The sequence below is a fragment of the Gymnoscopelus braueri genome, assembly GCF_963280865.1.
Source record: "Gymnoscopelus braueri genome assembly, chromosome: 1".
In the NCBI taxonomy this organism is placed as follows: Eukaryota; Metazoa; Chordata; class Actinopteri; order Myctophiformes; family Myctophidae; genus Gymnoscopelus; species Gymnoscopelus braueri.
The window spans coordinates 25,341,153-25,357,421 of NC_137603.1; the positions used below are offsets into that span (position 1 = coordinate 25,341,153).

The window sequence follows — 16,269 nt, forward strand, 5'->3', positions numbered from 1 at the left end:
ATATTTATTTTACAAAAAACACTTACATCCCATTTAAGCTAGGAATTGTCCGTTAATTACCTTGATTTTTTTGGGGGGAAAAAATCATATTTTCAAATATACATATATATTGACTTTGTAGTGAAAATGTGTCATTTAAGTGGAAAAAGCCCGTTTAAAAAGACGTCATTTTCTTTAATCAAACGCCACTGGTGGACAGGGGGTGTGTCTGTGTCCCATCCGGGTCTCTGCCTTGAGGAGAGAAGTGTTGCCATGTCCGCTTATTATAAGCGACTTCTGGCTTTTCCCCCCTGTAAAATTGCTTGTAAATATTGCTAGTTGCGGGTTGCAGTTTTTGGGCTTGTTTCTAAAGTGTACTTGCTTATTTAGGCTTGCTTCAACATTTTTTTTAAATTATTATTTAAACCAGTGGTTCTCTAATATATTTTTGAAAATGTTTTGTGCTAGGGAGCTTTTGTGTTAGGAAAAAAAATCCAAATATTCCACATTTTATTGCAAGAGTTTTTGAAAATAGCAGATCTACATGTGAGCTTGTAGATTGGCTATTTTCAAATAGCCAATGAAGTGCTCATGTAGGGCAGGCTACATGATGTAGCCTAGTCGCTTCTTTTTGGGCTTGTTTTCATAGACCTGACAGCTTATTTCTCTCGCTAAACCTGGCAACAGCGCTGGAGGAGAGAGTGGGCATAGAGGCGGGAAATGGCGCCTGGTAACACAACGGACCGGAGTGTCATTTCACACACTGACTGACGGCCCCCTGGACACGACAGTGGACATTAAGCTACACAACAACCTGCACCACAACACAGAAGAAACACCACAACAACCCATGTTAATGTGCTGGCCTTGACTCTTAATCATTCTCCCATTCGGATATTATACTACGGACCACTGTCAAGTAAGTGCGTTTTTTTTTCCCTTCTTCATGCAACGGGTCGTCCTCGCGTGTGCGGCGTATAAATGAACGCTTGGCAACGTTACTAAAATACATTTTTTAATGTTTATTTTTATATTAGCCCGCCCGAAGCTGTTGTTGACGGCTAATGATGGCTAGCTTCGGTGTGTTGTCGTATGTAGCGTTAACGGGTTAGCCTGTTAGCGAAGCTAACCAAGCTAGCTTTAGCTAAAAACATGATGGCCTCCTTATCTTCGTTCTATGGCGGACCTGGCTAATGCCTGGACGGTTTAAAAAAAAAAAAAAAAAGCAGATCTACAAGCTCACAGCGCGTCACGTCCGCAACGCACATTGAGCTTGGAGATTGGTTGTTTTCGAGGCGCGACACAGTCGTGCGACTAAGTATAAATTCGCCTAGTTGAGTTGTAGTTTTCGCTCTCAGGTAACGCAACCCGGGTATATTATACTAAATACAAAAAAAATACATGTCATCGGTTTAACCCCCTGGCCACGTCGTTATACCTTTACTCTTTTAAGATGCAGCGATTCACATTTCTATTAAATATGTGAGGTAAATTGTCATTATTAATGCGCTAACTAACGCCGTCCACTGGAATGCCACAACTTTACAACTTGGCTAACGCTAGCTAGGTTAGCTTACGCGGTGGCATCAAATCGTTATATAAACGAGTAGTTTTAGACGGATACTGTTTGCAGTGTCGGGTCTTTTATGGCGTACAGACCCCATTCGTGGTGGGTGTTTGATGTTAACACCAGCTGGCTTGTTGCCGCCACGGTTAATGTGACATTAGTGTGATTAGTTGTAGCTGACAGCGATGTTTGTGTCGCTTGATTGAACGTTATTATGGCTTTCTGCGTCGTCGCGCGACAGCGTTGCCAGATGTTGTGAGGGAAACAAGCAACCAGGTCGCATGAGCACTTACAACATCAACTATTTGAAAATAGTAGATGCGAGCTTGTAGATCTGCTATTTTCGTTTTTGAAACATTTCAGCAACACAAATTCTCCCTGGCACAAAACATTTTCATGAAAATATTTGAGAACCACTGATTTAAAAAATAATTTTAAAAAATTGCAAACAAGCCTAAATAAGCAAGTACAATGAAACACGCCCCAAAACCCGCAACTGCCAATATTTTCAAGCAACTTTACGGTAAAACAAGCGTACAGTCCCTTATAATAAGCGGACATGGCAACCCTGGTCGTCGCGCGAGCCTTGCGCTAGATTCGCATGACGTATTTGCTCGCGTCGACGCGGGTTTTTTAGTTCAAAATGACGTCATTTGTTATCGAGCGAAATAGTCGCAAGAAGAAGTAATTTATACAATAATATAACGGTGTTGCTTTAGCTAGCTGTTGATGCATGTTAGGACAGTGACGTCAAGGCCCACTTTATTTTTTATTATTAACCAAAGTACTTTTAAGATTACCATGCAGCACAGTAGATGAGTGCTCATTGCTTATCTGTTATGCCTCGTTCCAGTGTCGTTACCATCCGAAACGTTTAACACATGAATGTGCTTATTATAATGTACGGTATTATAATATACAGTGTATTGCATAAGCTTTCAGTATAAAACGCCAGGCGTCCGCTCCTGGTTCACTGACAACCAGTAGAAATTAATCAGATGCACTGTCACGATTGAACTCCTGTCGTTAAAGTAAACAATCATATAACAGATCGTTGTCATACACCTTGGTCTGCCAGCTAGAATGTCTGGGAGTGAGGATTGCATGGATACTGCTAGCAGCTAGCTAGAGAGATTAATCATGTGAACAGGGAATCTGGGCCTTGTTTCTATCAAAGTGTGTTGCCATGACTAACATAACATTTGCTAGCTCGCTAGTCGTAGTAGCGTGCATGTTGATCATATTTCCCGCTCACTTGTGGATGCCTATCGTGAGCATGTTTGTTTTATGGCCATGTCGCTGTCACTTCTGGTAATGAGCCATTGTCAGAGATGTATTGCCTTCGGCTGTCTTAAACCTGAATTTCCTGAAATTTCCTTCCAGCCAGCTTAGCTACCTTTCCTACTATTCTACTTGACCCCAGCTAGACATCTTGAATTGGAAAGGGAACATTTCTGAACGTTCTCTTATTTGATGTCTGGCATACTATGACTAATATGTTTATTATTATTAATATTATCATTATTATTTTAGAATTAGAGTATTGTGATTTTCAGAAGTTTCATGGAAGCATTTCTTTACTGTTGTTAATTGGCCTCATCACAGCAAAGCTATAGGAATGCATTGGTGCATTGAAGTCCCTGTTTCAGACCAGGCTTCATGCCGCCTGTTACTTTAATACAATTGTCCAACAGACTGTCAAGTTGTTTATTTTTGTGTGCGTTAAAGAGAGCATGCACGTCCTCTGTGCTCACAAATGCATCCCTGTGGAAATGTGAAGCAGATGTAGGCCTAGTATGTGAGGTCTGGATTGAGATGATGCCATGAGTGTGTTTGTGGTTTCTGACAGGTCCTGGATATGTCCGAACACATTTCCAGCCAGTTACGTATGCAAAGGGGACTTGGCATGCTTGACAGAAGATTTGTGCTAGCTGTGAATGGTTTTATTTTTTTCTGTTCATGCTCACACAGGGAACACAAATTTAAGTCCCTCATAGCTAGAGAAGGCTGGGCGCATTTTATATTCCCGTTCTGAACATATACGTATCTACATATAAAAGCACAAATAATGCAATTGCTCACATACTTTGCTCTATTGCACCTGGCAGATGTGTCGTTTTCGTATCCGTTATCTTTCAGTAGACGTGAACAAATGGATATAATGGATGTAGAGACTGGACAGAAATATCCATACATGTATTTAAAGTTGAGTATAAATGGGGCCTTTATCCACATTTATGTAGATGTCCATTAGGAGTGAGAATCTTTTGGTATCCAATGATTTTGATTCTATTTGGATTTTTGGGCACATGATTCGACTCAAAATCTGTTCTTCATTCAGAGTGATTCTCGATTTGATCCCTTTTAATTACCAACAAATCTTTATCATTCAATGACCAATTATTACCTGCTGATCCTATGACTGAGGTGTAGTTAGCTTGCAAGTAATTTAGATGCATAACATTTGGCCAATAACATAAACACTCTAATTCTCTTCTATTTAATAATCTCTAACCCCTTTTAGTGAGGACAGAACCAGCTGTATTTTGCCCTGCTCCATTTTAGCATCCAGCAACCGAGAGCCCACTAGTAGCCACAGTGCTTGTTGTGCAACAACTATGGAAGCTGGGAAGTCATTTGGAAATTGTTCATCTATTCCGAATCGTAGACAATACATTTTTTTAGATAAATCTTTTTTTTATTTATTTTGACTCCTAATACCCATAATTGTATTATTTTCAGGGCTTATACTAAGTATATGTATTTCTTGTTACCCTTGGAACTAATGGTACATAACATACTGTATTCCTGTGGTGTGTAGAGTAGGATGGATTTTAAGCATAGAGACGGAACTATAGCCAGCTGTGGCTTCCATGGGCTGCTGTGATGTAAGTGAAATGGGATCCTGAATACAACCAGATGTTGGCAGCATTTTGTGCACTAGTATTCATCCACTGCCACTACACACACTATATGTGTGTGTATATATATATATATATATATATATATATATATATATATTACATATGTAGAAGGTGTATATATAGTGAATTAGAATAATTTCCATGACTTGTTGGTTCTTACATGCATGTCTTTTGTGTTCTCCCTGGCTCTTCTTCACCCAACCCTGTCTTTTTAAATTGTCTTCAATAGCCTTACATGTGACTGCTAAAACAATGAGGCTGAGAATGCGTAAGGCGTCTCAGCAACCAAACCCTGCCCTGGCAGCCCGCCCATCCCGGACCAAGCGGAGGCATTCAGAGGTAGAAGAGGACAGTCCTAGTAGCGGTGGGAGGGGCTTACTGTCCACCATCAAGAAGTTCATCAGAGGAAATGCTGTCAAGGTAACCACTATTGTGATCATGTCAAATTATATCGTTTTTACTGTTTTTGTAAAAGGAATTAATTAAAAATTGTGATGGTATTACAATGAGTATTACATGATGTGAAAGTTGTATAGTTGCCCCAGAACTAATTCCAGTAACCTTTACATTTTCTCTCAACTTTCTTTTGTATATTAGTTTAATATTAATTTATGTAAGCTTCCCTTTGGTCAGTTACCTCTCTTAAAACTAGCCTTATGTTCTTCAGATCTCAGATGTAAATCCAGGGTTTGTCTGAGCCCAGTATCGTGTTTCCCTAGAAATGTCTGGTGGAATGCTGCAGCTTGTCTGAGAACTCGGCATAGTTCTAATTTTAGCCACTGGCTCACAGAGTGGGTGTACAGGGACAGGAGGTGGTAACGAGGGGAAAACTCTAACTCAGCTGAAAGAAGATTTCCGTCTCATAGAAACAGATTTAATTCACTGGATATTGTTACAGGATATAATACAGGCTACAACAGGCAAATAAGGAAGTTCTACAACGCAGCTAGTAGTCATCGTCAGCGCATCGCCCCCATCTAGAGTTTAATTTCACATTCTAGATTAAATGTGAGTGAGGTCTAACGGTTTCTGGACTAGGGCACAAAAACCAGGAAGGCGTTTACTTTGAACTGAGTTGAAACCAGATGTTAAGAGAGAAGCCCTTTTGATTGCTACTGTACAGTGTCACATTAAAAGGGAATCGGCAAAAATCTTTAGACATGAAATATTGTAATTGCAGAATTAACGGTAGTAATTGCAGCTCTACTGCTGATTCCTCTTGTATTTGCTGTTATTCTTATGATTATCATCCCTGCAAGGAAAATTCATAACAAATTGCTTCCACTTCAGAACTTTCATCAAAATGTAGGGAAGCAGAAAGATGCTTATAACGTTTTTGTGAGCTAGTAGTGATGGTGGCTCTACAGCAACTATCTAAAGTTTAAAACTTCATAACAGATAAATTGCTACCACTTTGCAACTTTCATCAAAATGTAGGACCATGTGAGCAGGAAAGTTGAGATTCTTCGAACTTGCAGAAATTATGAAGTCCATCACTCTGTTTTTCCTCAAACTGTAAAACTAATTAGAACTACCTCCTTCCACATTTTCTGCTCATTTGACGTCAAACTTGCTACCCTACATCTTCAGACTGTCCTTGACAAATGATCAGCCAGATTTGAGTTAGGGCTGGTAATTCTTTTTTCCCCCCCATGTTTATTTGACAGGAACAATACAAGAACAATGTATTATTGGATCCGAGCACTTCATACATTGTTTTTTAATTGTCCCTGTCAAATAAACATACTGGTGTATATCTTTAAAAAAAAATACGTTATTTATTTTTTATTTTTTATATAATAATATTCGAATATATTCGAATATCTGCCAATTTTTAAGACCGATATTTGAATCTCATTTCTGAGGAAAGTTACCAGCCCTAATTTGAGTTATTACAAATTTTGCCTACAGTGCATCAACACAGTTTACTGTATCTACTACAAATTCTTGATAATAGATCTACAATATTCATGAAAATAAATGACTAGATGAAGTACACACATTCTCAAAATGTTGTCTTGACAACTGAATTTTATACTATGCCGGATTTGAGCCAGCAAACATGTAAATAATGAATAGCAAGTAGAGGATAAATTATGTTAATGATTATTTATAAATCGGGATACATCAGATGCATAACTGCCGATCTCTTGTCCTCAAAAGCAAACAAGTCAAATAATGACAGATATATCAGCCAAACCTATATATAACCGATGTATAAGATATACATTTTTTAATCTTGAAATATCAGTCGGACTATATTGTAGCAAGTCAACTGTACCTGTATGTGCAGTATGCATCCATCTATGATTGCAGAAATGAGTCTACTCTATACAGACGGTTATCGTATGTTGTATCACAGTTGTTGAAATGCATTGTAAGCTTTATTTCATTAGTGTTAACTCATTCACTGCCAGAACTTTTTTATTTTTGCGTTTGACAAACTGCCAGAGATTTTTCATAGAAAAAAAAAGTACTCAGGAGCCAAGATACAAAATGTTTAAGTTTTAAGTTAACAAGGAAGTGGATTGGAGTCTAGATCTTCAACAAATCATATCTCCTTGGTCTTTAGGTTAAAAATTGAATAAATAAATATAAAAAAAATATATTTTTTAAATGTTTCCCCCCGCCGAAAGTGAAGTATCCCTTTAAAGGACAAAAGTCGTTTTAGTCGTTCTAGGCAGGGAATGAGTTAATACACTTAATTTCTATTAGTATTTTAATTGATTGACCGCAGTCAATGCTCAGTTACAGGATAGAGTACCTTTGTCTTGACCTGTGTGATTGATGATGTCTTGTTTACTTCAGGTGCAACAGGAGAACCCAGCCAAGAAGACGCGGCTCCACTGTGACGTGGACAACAACTTGATCACCTCTACACCCTGCAGTACCGACACCGGCCGCAAGACTATCACCAGGGTTGGCAGGAGGGGCTCCGTCAATGGACGTGAGTGGCTCTTGATTTGAAAACGACATGATAAGTTATTTGCTACTATTCTTTAAATGTAACCCATTAAGTCTTTCTTGCAGAGGCAACAAACCATGACAGGAGTAAGGAAAAGCCCAACGGTCGCCTGGAGGAGACAACGGCTGTCGAAATGCCCACCAGCCCTCCCAGGACCTCCCTTCTGGGGACAATCTTCTCCCCCGTCTTCAACTTTTTCTCACCAGCTAAAAATGGTAAACAATGTCAACTCTGTTCCTTAAAAAGTATTAGAAAGTCTCAAACTAACTAAGATATGGGCGTCATTTGTTCCTGTAAGATTTGATTACGATTGCGTTTGAAATAGAATGGGTAGCAGAGCTTAAAGGAGGAGTTCACCCAAAAAGTTACTTATTTTCTATCAATTACACACCCCATGAAGCCTTGATTTTATGGATTTCTTTTAGTTTTTGTGGCATTCCTAAGACAATAATTTGTGTGTATTTCCGGTAGGAGACACAAATAATCTACTTTGTGTCTCCTACCGGATACATTAGCCGGTAGGAGACGGGAATCAAATTATTATCTTAGGAATGCGACAAAAACAAAAAAGAATCCATGGATTCAAGGCTTCATAGGGTGTGCAATTGATAGAAAATAAGTAATTTTTTGGGTGAACTCCTTTAACACATTGACTGCCAGAGTTTTTTCAGAACAGTCTGTAGCCTCTGCCAGGGTTTTGAACGATTTTGGTACCTTTTCGCATAGCCACAGAATATTTTTCTCCATTATGATTGATCCCAGATAATTTCTAATCACAGATGAGATTCAGGTGTGGTTTCACAAATGTCAACGAGGTCATTATGACCGTGTTGTCATGTGTTGTTTGAAAATAGCTCAAAACCAGTAGTTTCAAACCAAAAAACAATGTGAATTGTTTGTCCGTTTGAATTTTAACATTGAAGTGGATGGAGCAGCAAATCTTTGGAAATTGTTATCTCCTTATTCGTTTGGAATATCGAAAGAGTGTCAATACTAAATAATTAGAGAATCTTTTTAGATGCGTTCCAGGTATTAATGGGTTAAAGAGTGCTGAGACCCACAGATGCCCTCTTTTTTTACGTTTAGCTCTTATCGCCTCAGAGATTAAAAACAAGTTAAACTAATCTCATAAAAGATTAAAGAAATGGCTGCATGATAAACATTCATGCATCTTAAAAATCATTCTGTATGCTATCATACCATGGCCACAGAAAATAATCAGATTGGTATTGGCTAGAGGCTGGATGGTGTGCAATATTTTCAGATAAAATGCCTCATTGCCATTCAAAAATAAATACAGCACCATTTTATTGTGCATATTAATTATTAAACTGACATTGGCTACAAGCTGTGCTTTAAAGCAACATGGTTCAATATAACATTGAACTTTTGGGGGGAACATAGAACATTTTGATATACATTTGTGAATGTAAAAGAGGTGACTATTGTCAGCTGAGTGACTCAGTTGATACTCATTAATAGGTCGTTAACTACTCAGACTTGCTGGAGTAATAACATTTATTTATAAGGTTGACTAAGATGGTGCCAATGCAAAGTTTCTGTTTAAAGAGTGTATTGCCTGAACATTTTAATGAACACTACTTATATTTTAATTGCCGGTATTAGGCCATGGAATACCCACTTACGCAGGCATAATTGCCTAAAAGTTGTGTGGTTATCGAGAAATATAACACTTTGCAGAGGCTAATTACCCTTGGCTAATTGGCTTGCATATCTTGTGCTATTTAGTGTTCAAATCAATGGATAACACAGTTGCCAATTAACTGAATTTTCTAAATAAAAACCTCACACGGGTAACAATACAGTTCACAATGTTATCAGGGAAAGCAATGAAATGTAATCTTTAGACATATTTACTAAACGGTGTACTGTACTTCATACAGAATACCTTTAACTCATTCACTGCCTGAATTATTTCTGGCCGCGTTTGCCCACTGCCAAAGATTTTTCATTGAAAAAACTAAAAGTACTCAGGAGCCGAGATACAGAATTTTTAAGTTAACAAGGAAGTGGATAGGAGTCTAGATCTTTGAAAAAAATTAATTTGACCCAAAGACCAAGGGGATATGTCCCCTTGGTCTTTGGGTCAATTTTCTTTTTTTTATTTTTATTTAAGTTCACGTAGATCTACGCGACTGGCACGTGGCGGCTTTAAATAGGTTCGCGTAGATCTAGGCGATTGGCAGTCAATGGGTTAATAATGGCAAAATTACTTACTTGATGATATGCCCCAGTTGGTCATATTACTACGCTGATTCGGCTCAGTTATAGCTTACCAATCAAGTATCACTTTGAGTTGCCTGTTGCTGCTAGCTAACTTCCTTACGACCCTTTTGTTTTCCCCACTAGCCTCTTCTGGCTCAGACTCCCCAGACCAGTCGTTGGAAGCAGAAGAAATGGTCAAGCAGCTGGACGTGGAGCAGGTAGGGGAGACACCCACCAGCACAGCCATATCTGCACAGGAATTGTGCAGCAGCGCCACCACCACCAACCTCTACTCTAGCGTGGCCCAGGTCCCACAGCTGCGAGCTCACCACATCCCTGAGGTTCCACCTGCAGCAGAGGAAGGAGAGCTAGAACCACATGCTGACCTCCCACCCCTCACAGGTAGGATAACGGCACCAAGAGTTGGCTTCTCTGAACCGTTTGGAATTTGTGCATTAACAGCAAAGCATTTCTCACACTGTTAGTCCCTCTCTTCCATTTTCCTCCTCCTTCGACTCTCAGCTCCAGGCTCCAGTCCTGAGACGGCCTATGCGGATGCTCCTCCAAACACAGTGCCAGCAGAGGTCACCTATGAGGAGGACTGGGAAGTCTTTGACCCGTGAGTACAAAGTGCACCCCCACTTGCATTGGTGCTAACAAACTGGAAAATGGATGTCCTTTGCGGATGTGCTCATGAACAGTCCATGTTGCATGTGATTTAGATTTACTGTACAAGTATATTTATTTGAACGCTCAATTTTTTTGCCCTTATATTGCAACATATTTCAGCCCGCAAAGAGTGTGGTGAAATGTTTTTACTTATTTACTGATGATTACTTAATTATATTTTCAATAAATGTTTTTGATTTATAGGTATTTTTTCATCAAGCACGTCCCTCCACTGACAGAGGAGCAGCTTACCCGTAAGCCTGCCTTGCCACTGAAGACGCGTAGCACGCCTGAATTCTCTCTGGTTCTAGACCTGGTCAGTGCATACACACAAGCCTCACCATACATTCTTTATTTTTTCTTTTACGAGAAATTGATTCTGAAAATATATTTTTTTCTCTTCCATATTTATTTCCCTCTTCCCATTTACCAGGATGAGACATTGGTCCATTGCAGTTTAAATGAGCTGGAGGATGCAGCACTTACCTTCCCCGTCCTTTTTCAGGATGTCATTTACCAGGTAAATAACAATGGTCATATCACCTCTCGTTGTTGTCTTTCGTGTAACCACCAGGGGGAGTTGCAGGAACATAAAAAAAATGTTTTTGCCTGAGTTTGACTTGGAAACTCTTTTGGAAGAGTTGTGTGACAAGGGTCCTTGGGGGGCTTGAAATATGGCAGTATCATATCCTATATGAATTGCGTTAGTTCTGTCCATTGAACAAGATACGACCGAAGTCATTGCAGTTTTCTGTTGTCTCCTTCAGGTTTATGTGCGTTTGAGGCCGTTCTTCAGAGAGTTCTTGGAGCGTATGTCTCAAATCTACGAGGTAAGCATCAGTTGACAATTATGGCCCTTTAATTATGATTGTGCTCATTCAGAAGATTTATTTGTATTACTTTTTCTGTCTCCTAGATCATCCTCTTCACAGCCTCAAAAAAGGTGTATGCAGACAAACTCCTCAACATCTTAGACCCTAAGAAACAGCTAGTAAGGTAAGGTGCATCCTTAGTTTTGTCACATTTGGTGGGGGTGGGGGGAGCTGTATTAAAGAGAGAAGTTGAAAAAGGAAAAACCTAAAAGCAGGGACTCTTGTGACAACCATCTGCTGTTGAGGTGTCAATGTTGTGGTTTTGATGAATTATTGATTTTCCAGACCCGGTCATTGATTGATTTTTTCCCCCTTCTTCCACGTCCAACTGTAACTGTAGACACAGGTTATTCCGTGAGCATTGTGTCTGCGTCCAAGGAAATTACATCAAGGACCTCAACATCTTAGGCAGAGACCTCTCCAAGACCATCATCATTGACAATTCACCACAAGCCTTCGCATATCAGGTGAACATGTTATTACCGACAGCAATGATGCTGGAAAGCTAGTCTTCTGGTCACTAGAGGGACAATACTGTAGTTTACTCCAGATTTAGATGATGCGATTAAACTAAAAGAAGAATATTTTAAAATGCACTTTTGATTTATTTTTTAATTCAATTCTTAAATCAATACTCCAGTTGGTTTAAGTCAAGTAGATGCAGAAACACTTGCTTCACATTGCAGCTGACTGTTTTGTGACCCAACAGCTTTCCAATGGGATACCTATAGAGAGCTGGTTCATGGACAAGAATGACAATGAGCTGCTGAAGCTGGTTCCTTTCTTGGAGAAGTTGGTTGAGATGGTAAGATATACTCACTAGAATATTTAGCTCTTTCACCAGGCAAGAAATCACATCTCAGCAGTCACTTGCAATGAAATAGTAACCACACTGTAACTGCGTTTCATTATATTTTTTCATCAAGATTTGTCTCTCATACTTAGCGCATACTCATACTCATGCTTCTTTCTCTCCTGCTTGACTTTTCAGAATGAGGATGTGCGCCCCCATGTTCGAGAGCGATTCCGCCTGCATGATCTGTTGCCTCCTGATTGATCTGTGTCACAGACTCTGACAGGACAACAGGGAAAAAAATAGACTGAAAACAACGGACGTTTTTAGGAAAAACAACAACTTGGATTACAAACTGTAACATTGCCATTACTGTTGAAATTTTAGCCTTTTTTTCGTATCTTTTTTTTTCAGCCCCACATTGCTTTAAAGAGAAACATAAAAAAAAGTTTTTTGAAGCAAGATCTGGGCAAAATTTTCTAAATATCCACGTGTAGGTGAAATCACATTTAACTGAGGACATACCCAGGTAGATTCCTGTTTTTGACTGACTCTCGAGCTGGCTTCTTTCTCCATGCTAACAATGATAAGAGGTCACGGTGCTTTCTGAATGGAATTGAACATGTCACCTGGAAAAGAGGATCTCCAATCATACCCAGTCCCAAATTGTATCCAACCCCTGGTGCTCACTTTGTTGAGATTATCTGATAATGACACTCTTTGGCTACAGACCAATTTCAATAGGAATGACAGGCTTGTCGAAGGAATTGTGTCTGTGTATGTACTATGTGTGTAAAGAAAAAAAAACCTACATGGATTTTCCATCCCAGACGTTTTGTCAAACTTTTAACCTGTAGCCTTTGAAATCTCATTATGCATTCCTCTGTAGCGGAATTGAGTTTGTTGAGTTCTCTTTCTGATGATACTGGTTCCATTTTGTTTTTAAACCCATACTTTAAAAAGTATTCCCCCCTATAAGATTATTTAACTCAGCTTATCGAAGGCCTTTGGCTAAGTAGGAAAATATTTTGGGGAGGGGATTTAATGGGGATATTCCACTGCATAGTCAAATGAAATTGTGTGAATCCAGAACTTCCCATATTGTTCTTTTTCATATGAGTTTAAACATTGATGGCTTCACTGTGGACTAAATATGGCCTCTTAAAAAAGATGAAATTGGAAATCTCATCGGTAATTTGACATTTTAGAGGTTAGAGGGCATTCTTTTTTTTTAAGTGGTTATGTGTCAAAGTTAATCGTGTTTTTCTATATTGGTTTTTGATTTATTTTGTTGGTAGTCAGTATTGTCTTTACTCCTAATCAAGTATTCTGGCTAAACTCGGTTTCCTTTACTTGTATTGTGTCATTTGATGGCTATGTCGGTAGCATTGTAGTATAACTATTGTAGCACATCTCTGCCAGTGTGTCACAAAGTCTACCCAGGGTAGAAATCTATGGCCAGACCTTTACCAGCCATATCTGGCACCAGCAACATACTGTTGAAACAGTCAGCCTCACTACTGTGGTGTACAGCCTGACAAGCCCTCTACTTGTCTCGATGGTTTTTGTGTTTTATCAATATTTTATTACTCTATGTACTTTTAAGCCTTTTTTTTTATTGCAGTTGAAAGTATTGCATTTGAGAATGGTAACTAGGCTATATGAATGTGTCTGTCCTATTTCAGTGTGGATCCACATGCCAAATTTGCATTTTACTTATCTGTTGTTTCAAATTAAATGGTGGAGAGAAACGGTAGACAAGGAAAATTGATTTAGTATTGTTTCCATGCAAGCCCAGTACTTAGAGGTCTAAAAGCCCGGCCAGCATCTCTGTTCTCTGACATGGGCTTAACCCAACTCAAGGTAGTTAATACAAAAATATTCAGACATCAACAAAGTTGTGGACATCATGGAGAGCTACTTAAATTCATGTCAACCATTTTGCTGTTTAGATTGTAATGGTTGAAATTGATAAATTCTGGACAGTTTTTTCAAATCAAATTGCATTTGAAGTTGTAGCAAACGTTTTGAGTGTTCAGGCTTGCTTGGGCTGCCTGCACGGTGCCATACAATTCCTCATAATTTTCGCTGTGGCATTTCTTATGCTCCCAACCCCAGTGTTTAGGTAGTAAGCGACAATCAGGCCTCAAAGCTCAGCTGAAGCTGAAATCTAGAGATAATCTGGATTATTTTAGTTTAACAATGTACAGTATATGTTGCAGTTGTACTGTGAGTTCTGTGAGTCTGACTCCATGTAGTTGTGCCCCATGAACAAAGACTAAATCCAGTTGTGCCCTGTCCAAAATCTCCCTGCTACTCTCTTGTGTTGGTTGTCCACTTGTTTTTCTGAATATCTCGAAAATCAGAATTGATTTGTATGCAGGTTAAACTGTTACAGGGCACAATGTTGTTCATTCAAACTCAATGTTATGAGTAGACATGTCCAGACTATGAATGTAAATTAAACATGGGGTTAAGTCTTAAGAATCATTAATTTCCTTGCATCTTTTTCTCCTCCCTACCTAAATAAAAAAGGAAGATCAGAGCTTCCATCTGTGAAATCTTCTCGATAGTTTTGATGAGGAGACAAGGAAAGTGTGCATGGAAGAGGAAAAGTGTCTTGAGATTACACCATGGTAGCTTAGCCCTAACCCCCTCCCCCCATCCCACCTGCCACACCATCCAAGTACAGTATGCAAGCCTCGCTGGCACAGTGCTGTGTGTGTGATTTGGCCTATGCAGTCCATGTGTGGTTATGTCCTCAGTTGGCTTAATACTCCATGTGATCGTGAAACATCAGTTGAAGGCTTGGGTGGGAGGTATTTGATATTTTCATCCAGCTCATTTTTATGTGCATTACCATTTTTATTGTACAATAAGTGTTGTACAATACATGCAGCTTCATGTTTAAAAAATCCTTAAAGTAAGGAAAATCTTTTGTATTTTTTATTTCAAAAAGGCATGTCATATCTACTTTTTAAATGTATTAATGAAGATTTAACTTTACATCAGATGGAGTGTTTTTTTCTTACAAAAATCTGTATGTATGTATGTTTAGTTTAGCGCAACGTCACTGAACTGTTAAACTTAGCATGTAGAGAATACAGCTTGCTTTGTGGGAAAGTCCTGAATTAAATTTTAATCCATGGCACCTTTTCTGCAGAAAATAGCAATTGTGTTAATTTTTTTCAGTATCCGTTAAAGCCATTTTACTTGCAAAACTTGCTGTTTGTGCTGAAGATGTATTTAAAATTGCTTTAAGACATTGTTGTTGGCCAACAGGCTATACTATTGTAAAGTGTACATACAGTTACAATGAATTTCTGAAACAAAGTTTTAAAGTTAAAAAAACCCTCTTGCATGCCCTTTTGTTTTCATTTCATTCTTGACTGTGAGACTGAACTATACATGTGATGGTTGGGTATAAATGTTCCATGATGTATAACATAAGAAGATACTAATTCCTCAAATGTAGTTATTTTAAAAACTGTGTGAGAAATTGAAAGGGTTTCTGGGAAGGTATAGTGAAGTGTATGTGGTTCTCAAACATTTTCATGTCAAGGACCAAAAAATTGTGGATGCCCATCAGAAAATATTTTGTGCCAGGGATCCCCATACAAGATTTGTTTTGTTAAAATGTTTCAAAAATGTTCAACCTTTTATTCAAATACGTTTTTTTTAAATAGGTCTACAAGTTCACAACACGCAATGCGTTTTTCAAATGGCCAATGTAGCCTATATAGGGTTTAACAGATTTTAATTTTAATTTTGCTATTGTATTTATTCATAGTACAAACATTATGACAGCTTCAGTGTTGAACATTCAGTTCCCAATGCACTCGTTCCCCCCTGTTTTCCCTTTTGAGCTGACCAACAGACAAACAAAACACAAAACAAAGCGGTGGGCTAAGGTGGAGGACGAGGCCACAATTAGCATAGACCAGGAGCTCAATATCATCATAAATAATAAGAAAGGATGAGAAGAAAATAAAAGAATAATAATAATGTAAACAATAATAATCATAATAAAATGTTGATAGGCCTACTATATTCACTATATTCTCCCCCTCAAAGGACCCCACTGTGAGAGCCCCTGGTGTCCTATAATTGCATCCACTTCTTGTCAGATGTCTCTGGTCTCTGGTCTGACCGTCTGGTCTGGTCCTTAAGGTCCAGTCTGTCTGTCTCAAGAAAGAGAGGCTCTCCAGAGACCAGGACTCGGGTTTCAGGGACGGAGGGCTTTGGAAGGAGTTAATCAACACGGCCAATTAATA

The 16,269-nt window shown here is 38.8% G+C and overlaps 1 protein-coding gene across 2 annotated transcripts; it reads left to right on the forward strand.

Annotated features, from left to right (window-relative positions):
• Positions 1-669: 669 nt before the first annotated feature.
• On the forward strand, positions 670-15,348 carry ctdspl2b (CTD (carboxy-terminal domain, RNA polymerase II, polypeptide A) small phosphatase like 2b). 2 transcript variants are annotated; one of them, XM_080435436.1, is made up of 13 exons: positions 670-898; positions 4,700-4,890; positions 7,279-7,417; positions 7,501-7,650; positions 9,806-10,063; positions 10,184-10,280; positions 10,535-10,646; positions 10,764-10,850; positions 11,098-11,160; positions 11,247-11,326; positions 11,543-11,669; positions 11,912-12,007; positions 12,194-15,348. In XM_080435436.1, the coding sequence occupies exons 2-13, from the start codon at positions 4,723-4,725 to the stop codon at positions 12,257-12,259; spliced, it is 1,443 nt and encodes a 480-aa protein (XP_080291562.1). In that variant the 5' UTR covers positions 670-898; positions 4,700-4,722; the 3' UTR covers positions 12,260-15,348. The 2 variants fall into 2 exon arrangements, with proteins under 2 accessions (XP_080291562.1, XP_080291561.1); XM_080435435.1 differs by having other exon boundaries at positions 10,535-10,850.
• The last annotated feature ends 921 nt before the right edge of the window (positions 15,349-16,269 follow it).

Bases quoted from the DNA above. Each gene is read 5' to 3' on its own strand.
- ctdspl2b (XM_080435435.1), top strand. From the start codon at position 4,723: ATGAGGCTGAGAATGCGTAAGGCGTCTCAGCAACCAAACCCTGCCCTG. The intron at 7,418-7,500 runs GTGAGTGGCTCT...TCTTTCTTGCAG, and splicing joins GAGGGGCTCCGTCAATGGAC to AGGCAACAAACCATGACAGG. The intron at 10,851-11,097 runs GTAAATAACAAT...TGTCTCCTTCAG, and splicing joins TTCAGGATGTCATTTACCAG to GTTTATGTGCGTTTGAGGCC.